Source organism: Perna viridis, chromosome 8 (assembly GCF_037379345.1).
Source record: "Perna viridis isolate PV_CMFRI_1.1 ecotype Kerala chromosome 8, ASM3737934v1, whole genome shotgun sequence".
Classification (NCBI taxonomy): Eukaryota; Metazoa; Mollusca; class Bivalvia; order Mytilida; family Mytilidae; genus Perna; species Perna viridis.
In genome coordinates this window covers 30,192,744-30,210,518 of record NC_142452.1, presented here as the reverse complement: position 1 = coordinate 30,210,518, position 17,775 = coordinate 30,192,744, and the positions used below count along the sequence as shown (strand labels likewise).

The window sequence follows — 17,775 nt, the reverse complement described above, 5'->3', positions numbered from 1 at the left end:
TAACTTGGATTGAGTTCATTTTATATCAAATGAAAGCTTGATAGGCTTTGGTGAAATTCAATATGATACAAACAAATCACTGATTTTATGAGTAATGTCCTTTAACCTAGGTCTACCTCCTTAAGATTACGCCTTTCCTGAGCTGTTAATGGCGTCCTGCATAGACGTTTTGAAAATTATTCTACATTCAGTCATGGCAATTTATTAATTATTACTTAGTCTTCAGCAGAAGTGTCAATTAACTCTTATTTCTTTCCAACAATTTATAGCGGTGTTAGATGGTGTAAATGGCTTGGGGCTATATTTAATATTATGAATGAATTATTTTTTAAGATACAGTCTTTACTACTTCTCTTATAACTCAAAAATAATTTAGATCGGCATATCTATATTTATATACTGAAATGGTATTAATCTCACACTCTTTTTCTTTTCAGAGATATTTAAACAAATGAAAACAAGGTATTTCAACCTGAATCCATTTGAAAATTATACAACTGTGTAACGACTTCTTGTGCACTCCTTTACACATGTTTGTTTCTATAAATAACCGAATAAGTTTATTGAGGTTATTCCTTAATTTATGAATGAATGTATGTGCATCTGGCATAGAGGTTTACCCGTTTAAGGTCATGATAATGCACAATATTTTTTTTCATGTCCCTGGCAGAAGAAATTAGATATTTCTTCCTGTATGCATATGGTTGTAACTCATATTTTTGCTCTTTTTTTTTATCAGAAACAATATTTCAGATTTACATGTCTCACTTGGTTATTCGTCCAATATTAACATACTTGTTATGTATTAAAATTGTTTAGACGTTTAGACTAAAACTTTGTTACGTTCTGTTATTTTGATATGAAATAAAATATTATGAAGTTGAATTCATCACCCTAACCGTTACGAACTCATGTAGTTGCTCTTAAATACAAATTTGTCTATTTAGAAATGTTAACTTTCCATTCCTAAATAATACTATCCTTTGGAAAGTAACATGGCCACGCTCACAACCTGAATTGTACATGCTTATTCTTTTAGATACCATATATGTTGATCTAGGATCAATAAAGGTTCTGAATCATGTGACGAACAATTTTGTTTGATTTCGCTTGTTTTTTTTTTTTTTTTATTTCGTGTTTTGTTTTTTTTTTTTTTTGTTTTTTTTTTTTTGTTTTGTTTTTGTTTTTGTTTTCTTGTTATATCAAACATTGAGGCCTAGAGAAATGTTTGTTTAAAAATAGTCTATGCTAGGCTTTGTATTAGATGTACCATAATAAATTCATTTGTATAAAGAAACACGCTCAATCATTGTAAGCCTAAGGCATTGTCGTCAAATTTCTGAATTGTGTTAATTAAAACATATTGTGTAAGAGTTTTACGATAGATATTGAGCGAAGACTTAGCAGAAAATACCTGACAGGTCAACCTTCCATAACATTTTTTGACAAAAGACGTAAGCGAAAATAGCTTGTTGTTTTGTTGCAAGCATTAAATATGTAAAACATAGACCAAGGTTGCTTCATGTCATTTTAATGAGCCTTTTTATGAAAATGATTTGTTTTGAATTCGCTTGCATGCTGTTATAATTCAAATGAAAAGCCAATAATATCTGTAAATATTTACAGATATTACATCTATCGAATATACACGAAAAATTAACTTTTTTTTTAAATTTTTTGTCTGATCTTTGTCCCCTGATTACATTACTTTAATTTTCGCGAGAGTCTTGGTTCCCTTGATAACTCTTTGAGAATAAGTTCAAATTGCTTGTCATTGAAATCTAACTGTTTAATTTCCTTTAATTGGGGGGACAGATAATAACGCACTAATAACACTAAATCAGTTATCTATATTGATTTGTATATACTTGACCTTACACATCGCATTGCTATTATCAAGGCACTGGATTCGACAATACAGTGAAATGAGACTATTTAACACATTTATAATGAATATAACTTTGCACAGTAAAATTTGGGAAAAACTAAAAAAAAAACTAGATTCCGGTTTTCTTCTTCCATGGATTTCTATCTTCCGTGTTTCTGCCTTCCGGATATCTGTCTTCCGGTTTTCTGCAAAGCAAACGTAAATGATGGTAGTCTAAAAAGTGTATAGCGGAAACATATTCGCATTTATCCTGCAACTTCACTACATGCTGTAAAGGTTTTTAAACAAACCATTTTACCATAAAATATCAGTCAAAATATCGTCTCTTGTTTTTTATTTTTTTATTCCAAACCGGAAAACACCTACAGCAAAACATAACAGAAAAAACCAATTCAACAGTGCTTTCTAATACTGGGTCGATGCCACTGCTGGTTGACCAAAGGTTCCAAAGGTTATTCACCAACTCAGTGATTAAAGCCGTCTGACCTTGTATAATATCATATTTATCAGCATTTGCAGTATTACAAATTACTTAATGCCTAAATCACTTCATTTCATTTATTGTTCATAGCAAAACCTCATGGTTATTCATTTGCCTTCCTATACTTGAATTTATCTTTAGGATTAAGCTACTTATTTATATTTGAATTTAATTTTGCTGATAAAAGGTTACATGTCCTCCTTGTAATATGCGTACGACATATCGAAATTTGTAATATAGGTGATTGGTATTTTCCTATTTATATGTAATTTCTTCTAACCGAGTGAACATTTCGATAAGTCAAGATGCCAAAAATATTTACACGCCTTTGCTATGTTTGTATTGAACCCAGATGATTAAACTCAGAAAGCCGAGCTTCAGGGATTCCGAAGTTAATATTTCACACATTTAAGTAGTAATTTTGTAAGAATGATCCAAATCTGTAATATGTGATACACCAAAAAAAGGATACACATTTATTTTATTTTATTTATTTAATTATTATTATTATTATTATTATTATTATTATTATTATTTTTGCATTAAGTTGTTATGTAGGTTTATATGAAGAAAAGTGTAATTATTCACTCCAATTTGTTTGTTCCACATTAAAAATATAAGAGATTCTATTGTATGTTAGTGTCATTTATACAGTTACTTTGAATTCTACAGTATATTCTTGAAAAGTTTTATCTCCTAAGAACAAGGGTTACATGAATAGCCACATAATAATTTCTGTTTACTATAACGTTTCAAACAAATTATCAAATATAAAAATAAGTAGGTTTTCCAACGATGAATCACATTTTGCATGTTTTAATCTTGAGTGCTACATTAGTCCTCCCATCTCTGTTGACTATCATCTAAGTTCACCCAACGAATTCAGGGAACATATTGTTTTACTTCTGTTCTAAAATTCTTCTTTTTTCTAAACACTGTCTTGTCCGTGCATCTCCGCAAAAACGTTCGAGTCGGTTAAAACCAAATTTGGACAAAAATATTTACTTGTAGATGTACAAAAAGGTTATCAGATTTTAAACATGGCCGCTGTCAAATGTTTTTTTTTTTCTAAAAATGGTCCAAAAAATCACCAAAAAAATGGAGAATATTTTTACTTTGTTTTAAAATAGAACATTACAAAGCTTCAGATAGGCTAACTGAACTTAAAACATGCCCGCCATTTCATAATAGCCGCATTCGAAAAAAAAATACAGGGTCGTATAAATTGAATTTAAATACTCATGTGACCATGGGGGACATGAGGAAACATCCTGCTACGCTTTGTGTAACGATTGTATCTACTTTTTAATTTTCTCCATGAATCATAATTGTCCAAAACAAAAACACGTCATGTATATAATATCTCGCGATTAATAAAATATTCGTTAGGTAAAACCATTTTTTCATAATTAATTGACAAGTGTATATATATTAAAATTACTTTAAAACTGGAAAAAAAATGTGATGATCGAAATGAGTTGAATTATTTAATTTTGTAAAACATAAAGTCGCCTTGGATAATTGTTGCAATGACTCAACACTATTTTCTTCTAAAACAGTACTTGAAAATACATGGATATAGTCTTTGAATTTCATATTAAATTTTAATAAAAACGTAATGTTAATAAATTATTTGACAAATTCTGGTGTTCTATTAAACAATTTTTTTCTAAAATGATATCATCTGCCGCACAAACATTTGGTCTAGACTGTAAATGTATCATTGAAAAAACAAAATCTCTTTGCAATATCACGGTTGGAGCTGGCGGTGCATGGCATGTTAATCATTACAGTGGTTGGATTAATAAAAGATAAAATCCTTTATCAACTCAAATTTCTACCAGTCACGATTCCACCTTTAAAATTGAACATTTGGAGAAAACTGAATGATTTTAGAAAAAAAAATTCTAGCCGATAATTTTTCATGGAACCGGGTCCTGAGCATTTCATGTTCTCCCGATTAATTTTGTTAGTGCTTTAATATAGTGTAATTTCTAGATTTTGTATATATACTGTGCTATTTGCTACATCGTGTATGTAGAAAGTCTTTGTTTCATGTTTAATGAATACGCAGATTAGGTACTGTAATACATTACAGGTGCATTGGCAACATCAAAAGTATAGGAAACCTTTTAAGTCAATATAACAATAACATAAGTGTGATGAATTTATTAGACAAAAATCCAAGACGGATAAGGAGTCATGACCATTGCCACTATACATCACCTAAGGTGCATGGTATCTCCTAAGATGGTGTTTTTCGCCTCAAAAACCTATCGGTCTTCATCACATTCGAACTACATTATATTCTATAATTCCTCACTTTACTACACTCCTTTTACAAAACTAGTCTTGACACTCGTGAGTCTGAATCTACCTCATCCTTATACAGGCTTGTGACCATCATTTTTTGATATTGGTTTCTACAGACTCTTTAAACCAGTTTGGGTTAAAGTTCAAGATGACAACTTCCATTGCCAAATCAAAACCGATTATGTCATATTCCTATACCTCACCTATTGCATCCAGAATTTGTAATTATAAAAGGCTATTACAGGACCCCGAGATTGAAAACTTCAAGGCTTAACTACCTGACTGTTCTTGCAAAAATTCTCTATTCAAAAATTGTCCTGCCAGTCACTTTATTACGGGGGATTTAAACATCATAGAAAACGAATCTCTCCATAATATCTTTTCTAAGAGTCCCAAGTACCGTGAACAATACTCCATAAATTGGAATTATAACTTTAAAATATTCAGATAGATTCATGCCATGAAGGACTATGCACGAAAATTCAAAAAGAAGACATTGATTAATTGTCATAGTGGGTAAAGGCTGTGAGGTCTTTAATTTTGAAACATGTGAAAGCTTTAAGTAGGTCAATGAGTGTCAATGCTGCATCAGTTTTCAATGACCTTGGTGTACATTGTCTAGTTTACATGAAAAATATGTTATTGTACCATATTATCGATTCCTCGACTCTAAAAGAATCCCTACATACAACACTACATAGCTGGATCTAAAAAACATGGACCACCATACCACTTACAGCTGTAATAGTAATCAAGGGAACCAAGGTTTTAGCGGTAATCGAAAGAATGTCATCCAGAGACAAAGACCAGACATGGAAAACAGACATACACAAGAAAAAACATAACGTTACTAAAATCATACATACAAAGTAACAAAAGCCTTTGAGCAACCAGGACTCCACTAAAAACTAGGAGCATGGACAAGGTGTACCGCTATAACCTTGGTTCCTTTGATTACTCTTCCATGTCTGGTCTTTGTCCCTGGATTACATTTTTATTTTCGCTAGAATCTTTGTTTCCTTGATTACTCTAGCACATTCTTTTAACAATCTTGCATGATTGTTCTAGTATCGAAGCTAAAGCATGTTTCCCAATATTTAAAAAAAAGTCTAATTTAATCATAAAGTCACAGCAGCATTGGTTGACTTTAAGTTTACATTACGAGTTTGTGTTGTGAGGAATTGGAGTGAAATTTAATAAAAAAAGATCCAATAATAAGTTATGCAACTTCTTTCTAAATTTCTGCTTATTTATCTAACCTTTCAATTTAAGAAAAAAAACATATATTTAGTTTCAAAGAATATTTCTTCTTAATTATTTTTTTTCTGAGAAATACGTAAATATAATTTGTATTTTTTTTTATTCCAGACAAAAAATCAAATTATGGAATTAACGCCGGTAGGGAATTAACACACTGATAGAATCTTAACAAAATAACTCTCCAAAACTCGAGGAATAATGACACTGATTAAAATCTGATCAATGACCTAGAGTGATTTGTTTTCAAATAAGTTTTTTGAAAAGTATTTTTAGTTAGTGAATTACCACTGGTTAAGCAAATTAAGGAGAGCGTGTAATGAATAAAAAAAGAGAAATAAACAATAGAGATGTTTAAAATGACCTGTTTTGTCATTTTGTTTAAAATATGAAAATAACTTTATCAAAAAGCAAACAATTTGTTCCAAATGTTAAAGTATGAGTGAACTACAAACATTCTTGAAATCACTTTTTTTAATCTTCATTTTAAAGAAATCGTAGCGCTCATTAAGAAAACGATTTCTTCTTGTAGTTATTTTCACAAAAAAATAGTAAGTGTAAAGTTAGTCAAAGGTTATGACGTCATACAAGATCAAGTATTTGTGACATCATAACTTACGACTAATTAAACCTTTACTTGAGAGGGATTTTAATCATCGTAAAAGCACCATTGATTGCTGATAACTATGTAATTGACACAAATGACAAGAGGCAGATTGGAATGGATGATTAATAATACAATTTGTAAGTTATAACCTATAAGGCAACTTAACCAACATAAAATTGTGTATCACATTTTACAGATTTTGCATGATTCTTACAAAGACTGCTACGTAAGTGATGAGCCATTTAGATAGAGAGGAGAAAAAGTGCACGGATTTTACATAAAATGATATACGTATGAGGGTTAGAACCACTAGAAAAATGTGAGTTGTGCCAAGCATTTTCACCAGTTCTAGTCGAGTTCGTACCTCAAAGTTTCTTGCAACTCAATGCCCTGTTATTGTCTTTGTACTGCAACAAAATAACCAAAAAAAAAAGAAAAAAAGAGACATATTAAGGAGGTAGACCTAGGGTAAGGGACACAACCATTACAAATCAACGGAACGTTTGTATTCAGCATTGTCATGTAAGCATCAATGTAACTTAGATTAATTTCATTCTGTGCTAAATGAAAGCTTGATAGCCTTTGGTGAAATTGAATATGATACAAACATATCACTGACTTCATGAGTTATGTCCCTTACCAAGGTCTACCTCCTTAAGCAAGACAATTTTTTTTATTCGAAGTGGGCTACATTCTTGTTTGTGGCTTCAAAACAAGGTTACGTTTGTGACATCTCAATAGAATGTAAAGTTATATTCAGTAAGTGACCGTATTTCAAATGTAGATATACGGTCAATGCATTTTGACTGCCCAAATAGACCGATTGCAGTAAAAAAAAATTACTTTCATGCTTTTTATTTCGTTTAAATGATTTGTTTCGAACTTCTCGCGTGAAAAAAATGATCCTATCTTGTCATCACGTATTGGTCTCATGGTTATTGAATTCCTTACTTGCCGGTGCACTTGGTCCATGCTCCCAGATTTTAGTGGAGTTCGAGTTGCTTATTTATTTTTGTTACTTTGTATGTATGATATTAGTTACATAGTGTTCTTTGTTGTGTATGTCTGTTTTCTATGTCTGGTCTTTGTCCCTGGATTACATTCTCTTGATTACCGCTATAACCTTGGTTCCCTTGATTACTCTTGAACCTTTGACCAATGTAGTAAGTATTATTTTCATTGGACTACAATGATGTTAGCGTGTTTAATTTTGTTATTAGTTCCCATACATGATTATACATTTATGTGCTGTTCTATGTTGATATCATGATTAGTGAATTAAAAATATAGTTTTAACTCTATTAACTTTTTTCTCTTAAATTGTCTAGTAAGTTAAAAATATTTTTATATCGTAACCTGCTTTCGTCATTCATATTTGTCACGGTTAAAAATTAATCTATTTACTTTAAGATGAAAGCCGTATTCAAATTCCGTGTAATTATTGTGACAAACCAGTGAATATAATTATGGACATTCTTTAAACTGTCTGTACAGTACTTATATGGAGAAAGCATACCATTTTATGATAATTGGGGTTTTGGAATGAGGATTAACAATTGGGGTTTTGGAATGAGGATGAACAATTGAGGTTTTGGAATGAGGATTAACAATTGGGTTTTGGAATGAGGATTAACAATTGGGGTTTTGGAATGAGGATGAACAATTGAGGTTTTGGAATGAGGATTAATAATTTGGGTTTTGGAGTGAGGATTAAAATTGGGTTTTTGGAATGAGGATTAATAATTGGATTTTGGAATGATGATTAACAATCGGGGTTTTGGAATGAGGATTAAAAATTGGGGTGTATTTGTGGTATTTTGAATTTGGGATGATGGTAAATTAGTTTATAGATATGATAAAAAACGTATTAAATTTTATTGAAAGTAACAGCTAAAATATTGAAGAATGTTAAAATGGGAATTTTAATCTGATAATACCATTTTAGAGCTGTAACTACTAATCTGTCTCAATCTCTCATTTTTTTTTAATCAGTAAAAAATCATTAAACAAGTATATTTATGAAACAGTTGTCTGTAACGTTTTATTTGTAACCGACTTCAAAGACAATAAAGAAGATTAATTGGTAATGGATCTTCAATGACAAACGTTTTCTCAGTACAATATGTTCAACATCAATTATAAGAAATTAAAACTCGTACACCGTTGAGTGTACACAAAATAAAAATTTTTGACATCCAAACAAAGCCTGGTTAGACAACTTCAAACCTTACCAGAGGTTGCCGGAGATTTTTAGTCTCGCACGTTCCGGCAATGTTATTTTTTTTCTCACTTTTAAATGTAATTTTGTGATGAGAATCTAATGCAGAATACTCTGCTTTTAGAAAAACACGTCATAAAATGTTTTATTGTATCGTCACATATTTTGTGGGTTTTTTTTTCTCACTTGTGGGTGAGGTAATGAAATATCAAATGGCAAAACTATCATTGTCTCTGTGGTTCAAATGTTGCATCTAACACCTGAACGGGTTTAAGATAAGGACCAGGCGTCGGTTTCACAAACAGTCGTAAGTGTGAAATTGATCGTAAATCATGACGTCACAATGCTATTTTAGTTTATGACGTCATTACTTACGATCAACTTTACACTTACGACTTTTTGTGAAATCGAGACCAGAGGGTTATGTTAATGTGTTCTCTTGTAACGGCCTGTCGAGTGAGAAAATTGGCATATCTTTCCACATTGTTTCTGTGATTTTCCATGAGATGAATATTCTTAATTCAACTTAGTTCCGAGTTTAACTGACCTACATTTTACAGATGATCATGCCGTACCAGATGTAAAAAAATAGTTTTGTTTTTTTCAAATAAGTCACTGGTTATAAGCAAACTGAAATTATAGCCAACCCCCTCCCCAATTTATTTTGAATAAAATTAACACTCTAACATGAATTTGCAAATACATATCTTTATGAAATGTTTCTTCACTTACTCATTCTTAAATTATCACGTTTTAAAACTAGAAAGCGCATGTTTTATGTCTCAAGTCGTGGGTGAGATAAAGAAACTTGGAAGAAGGATGGATGGTTTACTCAAAGGAAGGGTGGTAAACTCAAAGGAGGGGTGGTATACTGGAATAACACTTATCCCTTTATCCAATCAAAATTCTTGAATTTGATATTAAGTATAATATTTTAAAATATATAAAAAGATACCCACTGGATATTAATATTTGTTTTGAGATTCTTCGTCCATACAGATACATGAACAATCCAACAGATGAAAGAACGTTTATTTGCGGATATCAATGGTCGACGTATATCAAAAATTGATTTTTTGCGATAACTGAATTTTTAAGTCACAGATTTGATAAACCAAAATTCCACGCACATACACGCAATACTTCTTCTTCTATAATACAGACGGGACTTCAATATAACCAGTGAAATCGGATAACTACTTTCGATTTAATAGTTGTCCGCGTATTACCACAAGAAATAATTTTGTGCCATATGCTGTGCTTTGTGATACATATTATTGTCTAAATGCCGTTTAGGAAACCTCATCTTCAACACAGTTGGACGAACATTACCTGTCTACAGATTTTGATGTATTGAAGATCGAAGAGTCTATATCTATTGTACAAAAGAGTAGACTCCTTTAAAAGGCAATCGACGAACAAAATATCACACAACACATTAGAAGTATATTGAAATCAAATTTACAATCCTATTTTCCGAATCAATAAGGATACTAGCATTTCGAATCTAACAAAATCTAGCATTTATTAAAGTTTCATTGCATGAGATTTTTCATATGGTCTTAGTTATTGGTCCGAGACTAGCAATATTGGACTGAGACATAGTCGAAGTCCAATATGTCTAGCCAAGGGCCTATAACTCAGCCAATATGGAAAACCTTAAGCAATTATACGATTCTTGACTAACTTGTCCAGTACGTCATATTAGCCTAGGCTAATATTGATCTTTACCAGGCCAATTTAACTCATTGGACGGGTAAATCCCGTATTGCACTGGTAAAAGCCGTATTGAACTGCTAAAACCCGTTTTGATGCACTTTTGTATTTTGTATTGGAAGTTTTATCATATTTCGGCTTATATCCGAACTTTAGTGAATAAAACTACTTACATTGCGTGGTCCAAGTATAAAATAAGTTCATTGTTTGTACATACCAAAAGACCTGTTCCGACGTTAATTTAAAACTCAAAAGATTGCTTACCAAATTTGAAATGACTAGTTGTTATTAGTATTTTAATCCGAAAAGGGCAATGTCGAATTGCAATTAAACTCATTTATTTGTGTTGGTCGAAAGACACTAACCGCACATACTTCTTTTATTTTTCGAAGAAAAACACCAATTTTACTGCAATATTTTTGCTCGTTTTGTACAAATTAATCTTTATTTTTTTTTATTTCATTGTTTTATGAACAATTATCTTACACACCTTTTAAAGGCATCAATTTAGTCGTTATATCGTGCTCGATCAATCAATTGAGGGTTTAAGCGCATCTCTCCTTGTAAACAAAGCAGAAGCTCATGACAAGGGATTCGTGCATTTCTAATTCCAAATATTTTATTTTAGTGGGAAATCTTCAGTCGGTCTCAAAGAAACTCCATTCAAAAATAAAAGTGCAAATAAATGTTGCCAAATGAAGATGTTAATACCTGAAGTTTTACCACAGAAAAGTACGGGAAATATTCTTGCAATATTTTTTTTCACTTTAACAAGTCATACAATGTTCCCGATATAAAGTAGATAAAAAAAAATGAACATTGGAAAAGTTGTTTTTATGACGTTACAAATGTATTTGAACAGTCTCATTGATTATGTTGATATATAATGAATAGCCTCTTGCCTTGCTTCTTGACAGAACCATACTTAAAACAGTATTTAATCCATCTCTATATAGTATACTGACAAATCGACAAAATATTCATACATAATTTATGTACGACTATTTGTAAGTTAACCAATTATAAAAGATCTAAATCGGCCAGCTAGAATGAGATAATAATTTTGTAATCGTATGAATTTGATTATATCTTTTCTGAAGGAGAGTGTGAAGTTGTTCATTATTAAATATAATCTGAAGTTTATTTTCACATATTGCACTTAACTATTTCATTAGACAGGATAATTGTTCTGAATCTGTGTTTACAGGGTCAGTCGTCTTTGCTATAAGATAATCTCCTTACTGCAAAATTACCAGATGGCAGCACTAATAAAACAAAATGTAGGAAACTCTTAAAATGAAAGTTTTTCTTCTCAATATCACAATAACCGTATCATATCTGTCACAAATTTCAGCCTGAACAAATTCGATATGACCGTTGCGGTCCTGCCTGACGTTAGCAGCACAGGCGGCTAGAAACAGATATTACAACCAATTAATATATTGGCTTCAGGTTGTAAGCTCGTGGTTTTTTTTTGCGTTTCACCATATCCGTTCTGCTATTTGTTTTCATTATGATACGACAGTTCCTAATAGAAATTAAAAAAAAGTATTATAAATTTAAAAGAAACAACTTTTTTTTCAACTGAAAGTAAAAGAAAATTTTGCCATATACTGTTTACAATGCTCGTCAATAAGCGACTTTACAATATAGCTCTCGTATATAACTGTACACTCCTTAAAGATGTTATGATAAATATCGGCATAAAAAATCGGAATCTCAATAAAGGAACAATTCAAATCCGTCAATATCTAAATGCATCGCTTGAAAGTCATTCAACGGGAATGACCCGGCCAGCGAAAGCTAATTTTTTATATAGCCTAGCTGGCCGAGTGCTCCAGGGTGCTGGACTGTGTGCAGGCGGTGTTGCCTTAGACGTCACAGCGGTACGAGTCCGTGTCCCGCGGAGGGAACGACCAAATATTTGCATCGCAAATTTGACAGTTCTAACATCGTTGGGAATTTTTCAGACCCAAATTTTATAAGTTTACATTATCTTCCCTGTATCAATTTGATCCACTGGAGCGGTGTTTTTTGATTTTTTTTAAAAATAAACAAACCTATGATTTGTTTCAAAATGGATTGTACAATACAAAAAAAAACAGTATATAATAGTGTTGAAAATAACTATACGCTACCACATGATAATATTCATCTGACTTTTTTACATTTGAAATTATATATTACATAATCATTTAAAAGTAGTTTAATTTCAGTATACATCATCATAAAGTTGGCTGTTTTTATATTGTTTTGTAAGACTGTATAAATAGGCTGCCACTCAATATTTCCGTACCAGTACAGTAGCTACCAGTCAAGTAAGTGAAACAATACTTAACCTTTGATTTCAGAACAAAAACCTCTTTCGATTTTCTAAATTTATTTATTTATTCATTTATGTCTTTCTACCGTGGCACCTGGTCCATGCTCCCAGTTTTTTTGTGGAGTCCGAGTTGCTCATTTGCTTTTGTTACTTTGTTTTTGGTTACTCTACGTTATTTGTTGTGTATGTCTGTTTCCCTGTCTGGTCTTTGTCCCTGAATTGCATTCGTTTGATTACCGCTCTAACTTTGGTTCCCTTGATTACTCTTAATTGATTAGATTGGCATATTATCTGCTTTTGAACATTTTCAACATTTTTCTTATATACGTGTCCGTAACGTATATCATGATTTGTCATATTTTTAACAAAACAATTAAACAACAACTCATACTGCGATCAAGGCAAATTTTGTCATTACCCACATTTTGATATTTCGATATAGATGTATAGCATGTATTCGATCGATAAAACTCAAATTTGGCTTTTTTTAAATGCATTTTTTGTGATATATAAAGACATTAGAAAAAACACAAGCGTTTTGCATTTCTCGGAAAAAGATTTATTATGGAATTAACGAAAGGTATTTGTTTTGAAGGAATAGTTTACAGCATCTCGTGCTCGAGAGATTTAAGTACTTCTCCGTCTAAGAATCGAGTAAAATGTGTAAAAGATGTGGCACATTAAGGGACAAAACGCAGAGATCTTATTGCATTAGCCAATTAATTTTACCTGACAACCATCAGAAATAACCATCAAATTGTTTGTCAAATTTGTCTTTTTTAAGATTAATATATTAAATGTAGTTTAAATGCACTGCGGAAAAATGGCGGGAAATTTTACCACACTCTTTCCCTATATAAGCAGCCAAAAATTCTAAGTCATAGTTACTTCAGGATGAACTTAAATAGCTTTTTGGTTGTTTTCTAGATGTACTGAATATATTATAGGCAAAAATGATTAAATTGGGGAAAATGATGTGCTTGATTCTTACACAGAAATGTACAAAATATTCCTTAAAGCATTGCCAAATATATGTGAAATTACGGTTGGTCCTGTTGGATACACAGGATTGATTGATATTTGCAGTTTTCATTTAGATATTTCGGATATGTTAAAACTATTTCCTGTTCAGATATGGCTTTTTTCATTTCCTTGATAGTAAGGAAAGCCATGAACTCTTTTTTATACATGTAGTGTTGGATTGATGACTTTAGACCACTATGTTGAATACGTTTTTTTTCGTAGAGTCTTAAAAAATTGTATTACATTTTAATAAATCGTATTTTATATATTTTAGAAGTAATCATGATCCGAAGCCTTGCCCTCGTTCTTCTGCTAGCCTCTGCTTGTTTCGCTCACTGGTATGGTGGATATCGCGGATATGGCGGTTATGGTGGCTATGGTGGATATGGCGGTTATGGTGGCTATGGTGGATATGGTGGCTATGGCGGATATGGCGGATATGGGGGCTACGGCGGATATGGTGGTAGGTAGAACACATTTCAATGAATTTACAAAATAATCTTATCGTTCCATATATCATTCGTGCAAACGTATGGTTGGCGTGAAAATGATGGATCAAATAAAATATTTTTTTTATATTTATTTGGTTTGTTTGTTTGTATTTTTGAAATTTAGTGACTCATCCCTAATCAATTTGAACTTACAACTTTGTTAAAATCATAATGAACGGAAGGAACAAATCAAACATGCCTTATTCCAAAATTAACCCAATACTACGTGATCATATGCCAGATGACAATTGAGATGCATATAAATTGAAATGATAAGAAATCTCTCTCTGGTTGGACGCTAAATTCAAATATATCATAACTGGGCTTAAAAAACTGCAAACTCTATATAATTTACATCATTTCAGGTGGATTTCTTAAGTTACCAGTCAGAGTAATCGGATACGGTGGTTATGGAGGTTACGGAGGTTATGGAGGCTATGGAGGATATGGTGGTTATGGAGGTTACGGAGGATATGGAGGATATGGTGGTTATGGAGGTTATGGAGGTTATGGTGGTTATGGTGGTAAGATAATGAGATTAAGATGAAATAGAACTAAATTCACATTGTTATAAAGCGTTTAAGGCACTTAAACTGATGTGTCTGTTCTTTATCAACAATTGTAGAGGTAACTGTGATTTATCCAAAAAACAAAATTCAATGTGTCACTAAATAAACTATTTCTGTACAAATAAGAAGGCGAGTTTGTTTGTATCTTGTTTGTAACAGATTATCTTGTGAAAATGTAGAACATTTTGCATTTTACATTGAATGTAAAGACATATATAAATTACTGATTTTAATCTTTCATGTAAATAATGCCAATATAGCATTATATACTTTTGTAGGAAAATATTGATTTAATGGACCGTACTGATATTGCTCATCGAACTTTTAACTCCGGAGGTACGCATTAACGACGTATGCTTTTAATAAATAATTTGCATTTTGAAACATTTTCTTGATTATTATAATCCCAACTTGCAAGGTTCGTTCTTTCTTCCACCAGGCCGTCCTTCCTACCGTTACCCAAAAGGATCCCATATTTTATCCATTACTCCTCAAACAACAATATATTGAAATCTTTCTTACAAATTGTTAACCTTTATTTATAACTTTGATCCAAACCAAATTGAAGGTTTCGAAAAAAAGAGCAGTGATCATATTTTAACTTTTGGATTTTGATCCAAATAAATTCAGAGCTCAAAAGTAGCATATCATCGAATTTGGGGTTCAATTTGGGGTTTGGGGTTATCAATTTAGTGAATTTTGGTCACAGTCTTTTTTTCAGTCTGAATAAACTTAATTCTTTTCATTTAATATTGTTAAAATATACATCTAATACATTCTTTTCAAACCTGATAGCCGATAAATAGGTTTTCCACAGATTATGAAGCTTCTATGCACATCTTAAAACAAACAAGCATTTCACATGGTGCCATCGGTGTTCTCCATATACTTATATCCCATAAAAAACGTATACTTTCATTTTTGTTTCCTAAAACGAACAAAACAGTATTTACATTAAAATCGGGGGAATTCTAAACAAGAGGCGAGTCCTAAGACTTTGAAAAATGGAGAGTTAAAACGAAACACAGACATTATTGGCTGATACAAATCTATGAAATAAACAAGACTCGTTTCATCATTCAAGCCTTTAAAAGGTTACTTGTGTTGCCAAAATCAAGTCAGTCAGGCGGTGGATATCAAATAAAAGCAACATAGACTAACGACTCACCTGACTTACACTTTAGTATGTTATATTGACACCTGTATGAAAAAAGAAATGAACTATTGACTGACCAAATGTTGATGATAACGGTCATCGAAACAAAGGAATGTTCTGAAATTCGAACAGCGTAAATTTGAACAGATATGTCTTATATAGAAATGGAATTTGCACATTTTGAAATATATATGTCAATCGATTCGTGGTAAGAACGAAAATATATTTGGTTTTGAAATAGCCCAGGAAATGTACGTGTACTACTTTCTTTCTATGCCACTTTTCTGCGAAACAAAAACACTTTTTCGCACCAATTGTTTTCACCTATCGATATAGACAACCCATGCACTTTTATATTTAAATAGCAGTCTTTATAAATATCAGATAGGGGTGACTCACATATTATCAAATGATACAAAATTACCTTTATTTCTAATTTGTTAAAAAAGGTCTGATATCTATGATAAGTTATGTATGCAGAAAGATATAGTCAGGTACTGAGATGTATGGCAAACGTAAGACCCAAAAAATCGTTTGTCAGTAGGGGTTTTTATTTTGTATTGGTAATATCTGAATTATATATTGATTAATAATTTAAAATCAAAATATTCTTGTGGTGTATAATTTGTTAAATCTGTTGATTTGGAGTTTATTATCGTTTGAGCATCTGTTCAATTGACTAAAATTCAGTTTTCATTTTCAATAATTAAATACATATTTTTATCGATTTAATTGTTATTACCTTTCTTTATGAAAATATCTTACTAATAATCGTTTCTCAATATCTCGGACGACTTTGGTCAATGTACCATGTAAATTTCAATTTGTTTCATATTTCATTTCAGTAAAAAATAATCACATATTTTCTGTTAAAACTGTATTCGTTGAAACAAAAAACCATACTCTACAGTCCTGTGTTATAATTTTCAGGGATGGGGGCTATATTGGTCAGCTGTAGTCGATGTTAAGAATCATTTGAAGTGAAAATGCAAAGAAACAAATCATTTTAAGCATAAGTTAAAAAATGGGTAAGTTGGCCAGTACTGACTGATCAAAAGTACTGTACAAACCCCTTACACTCCAACATTATCAAATGTGTATTAACACTTAGTATTATCGAATTGTTGTACATTATTCCTTTTCGTTACAAAGATACATGTATATAATCAAAGATGTATTTTATACGACAGTTTAAGGTGTACTATCTGGAGGCTTATAACGTTGATTTAATTGATTAATAAGTATAAGTTTTTGTAAGAATCATGCGAATTCTGTAATATTTGATGAACTCACAAAAAGCTACACAGTTTTATTATTTTTTTTTTTTTTTGTTATTGAGTTGATTTATAGGTCTATGTAATAAAATGAATAATTATTCCTTCCAAACTGTCCGCTCTGAGGAGATAATCCGCATGGAAAATTCAACATTTTCTATTGTATTTCAGTGCCATTCGCAGAATAATACCCCTTAATTGACTTCACAATCATTCTAAGAGTAATCAAGGGAACCAAGGTTATAGCGGTAATTAAAAGAATGTAATCCAGGCATGGAAAACAGGCATACACAACAACAAAAACATAAAGTAACCAAAAAAAAGGCTTTGTGGGTATTTTTTGTACGGTATCAAATAGCTTTCTATTAACGAACTAATTTTTTGCAGTGTACAATGGTGGTTGCAAGAAAACCATAAAGAATAGTACCCACCAAAATTTGTTTTAACACCTCCAAATTC

At 31.5% G+C, this 17,775-nt stretch overlaps 1 protein-coding gene and 1 long non-coding RNA gene across 3 annotated transcripts; one reads left to right on the top strand and one right to left on the bottom strand.

The window, feature by feature from the left end:
• Positions 1-1,926: 1,926 nt before the first annotated feature.
• LOC148610178 (uncharacterized) lies at positions 1,927-10,778 on the bottom strand. Its single transcript, XR_015924703.1, has 2 exons — positions 10,745-10,778; positions 1,927-2,073 (listed from the first exon to the last, which is right to left on the bottom strand). It is a non-coding gene; the product is annotated as an uncharacterized LOC148610178 (long non-coding RNA).
• A 1,906-nt stretch (positions 10,779-12,684) lies between these two features.
• Positions 12,685-15,270, top strand: LOC148610177 (uncharacterized). 2 transcript variants are annotated; one of them, XM_088542323.1, is made up of 4 exons: positions 12,685-12,798; positions 14,101-14,289; positions 14,683-14,832; positions 15,165-15,270. In XM_088542323.1, the coding sequence occupies exons 2-4, from the start codon at positions 14,109-14,111 to the stop codon at positions 15,173-15,175; spliced, it is 342 nt and encodes a 113-aa protein (XP_088398449.1). In that variant the 5' UTR covers positions 12,685-12,798; positions 14,101-14,108; the 3' UTR covers positions 15,176-15,270. The 2 variants fall into 2 exon arrangements, with proteins under 2 accessions (XP_088398449.1, XP_088398448.1); XM_088542322.1 differs by having other exon boundaries at positions 14,683-14,841.
• Positions 15,271-17,775: the final 2,505 nt, after the last annotated feature.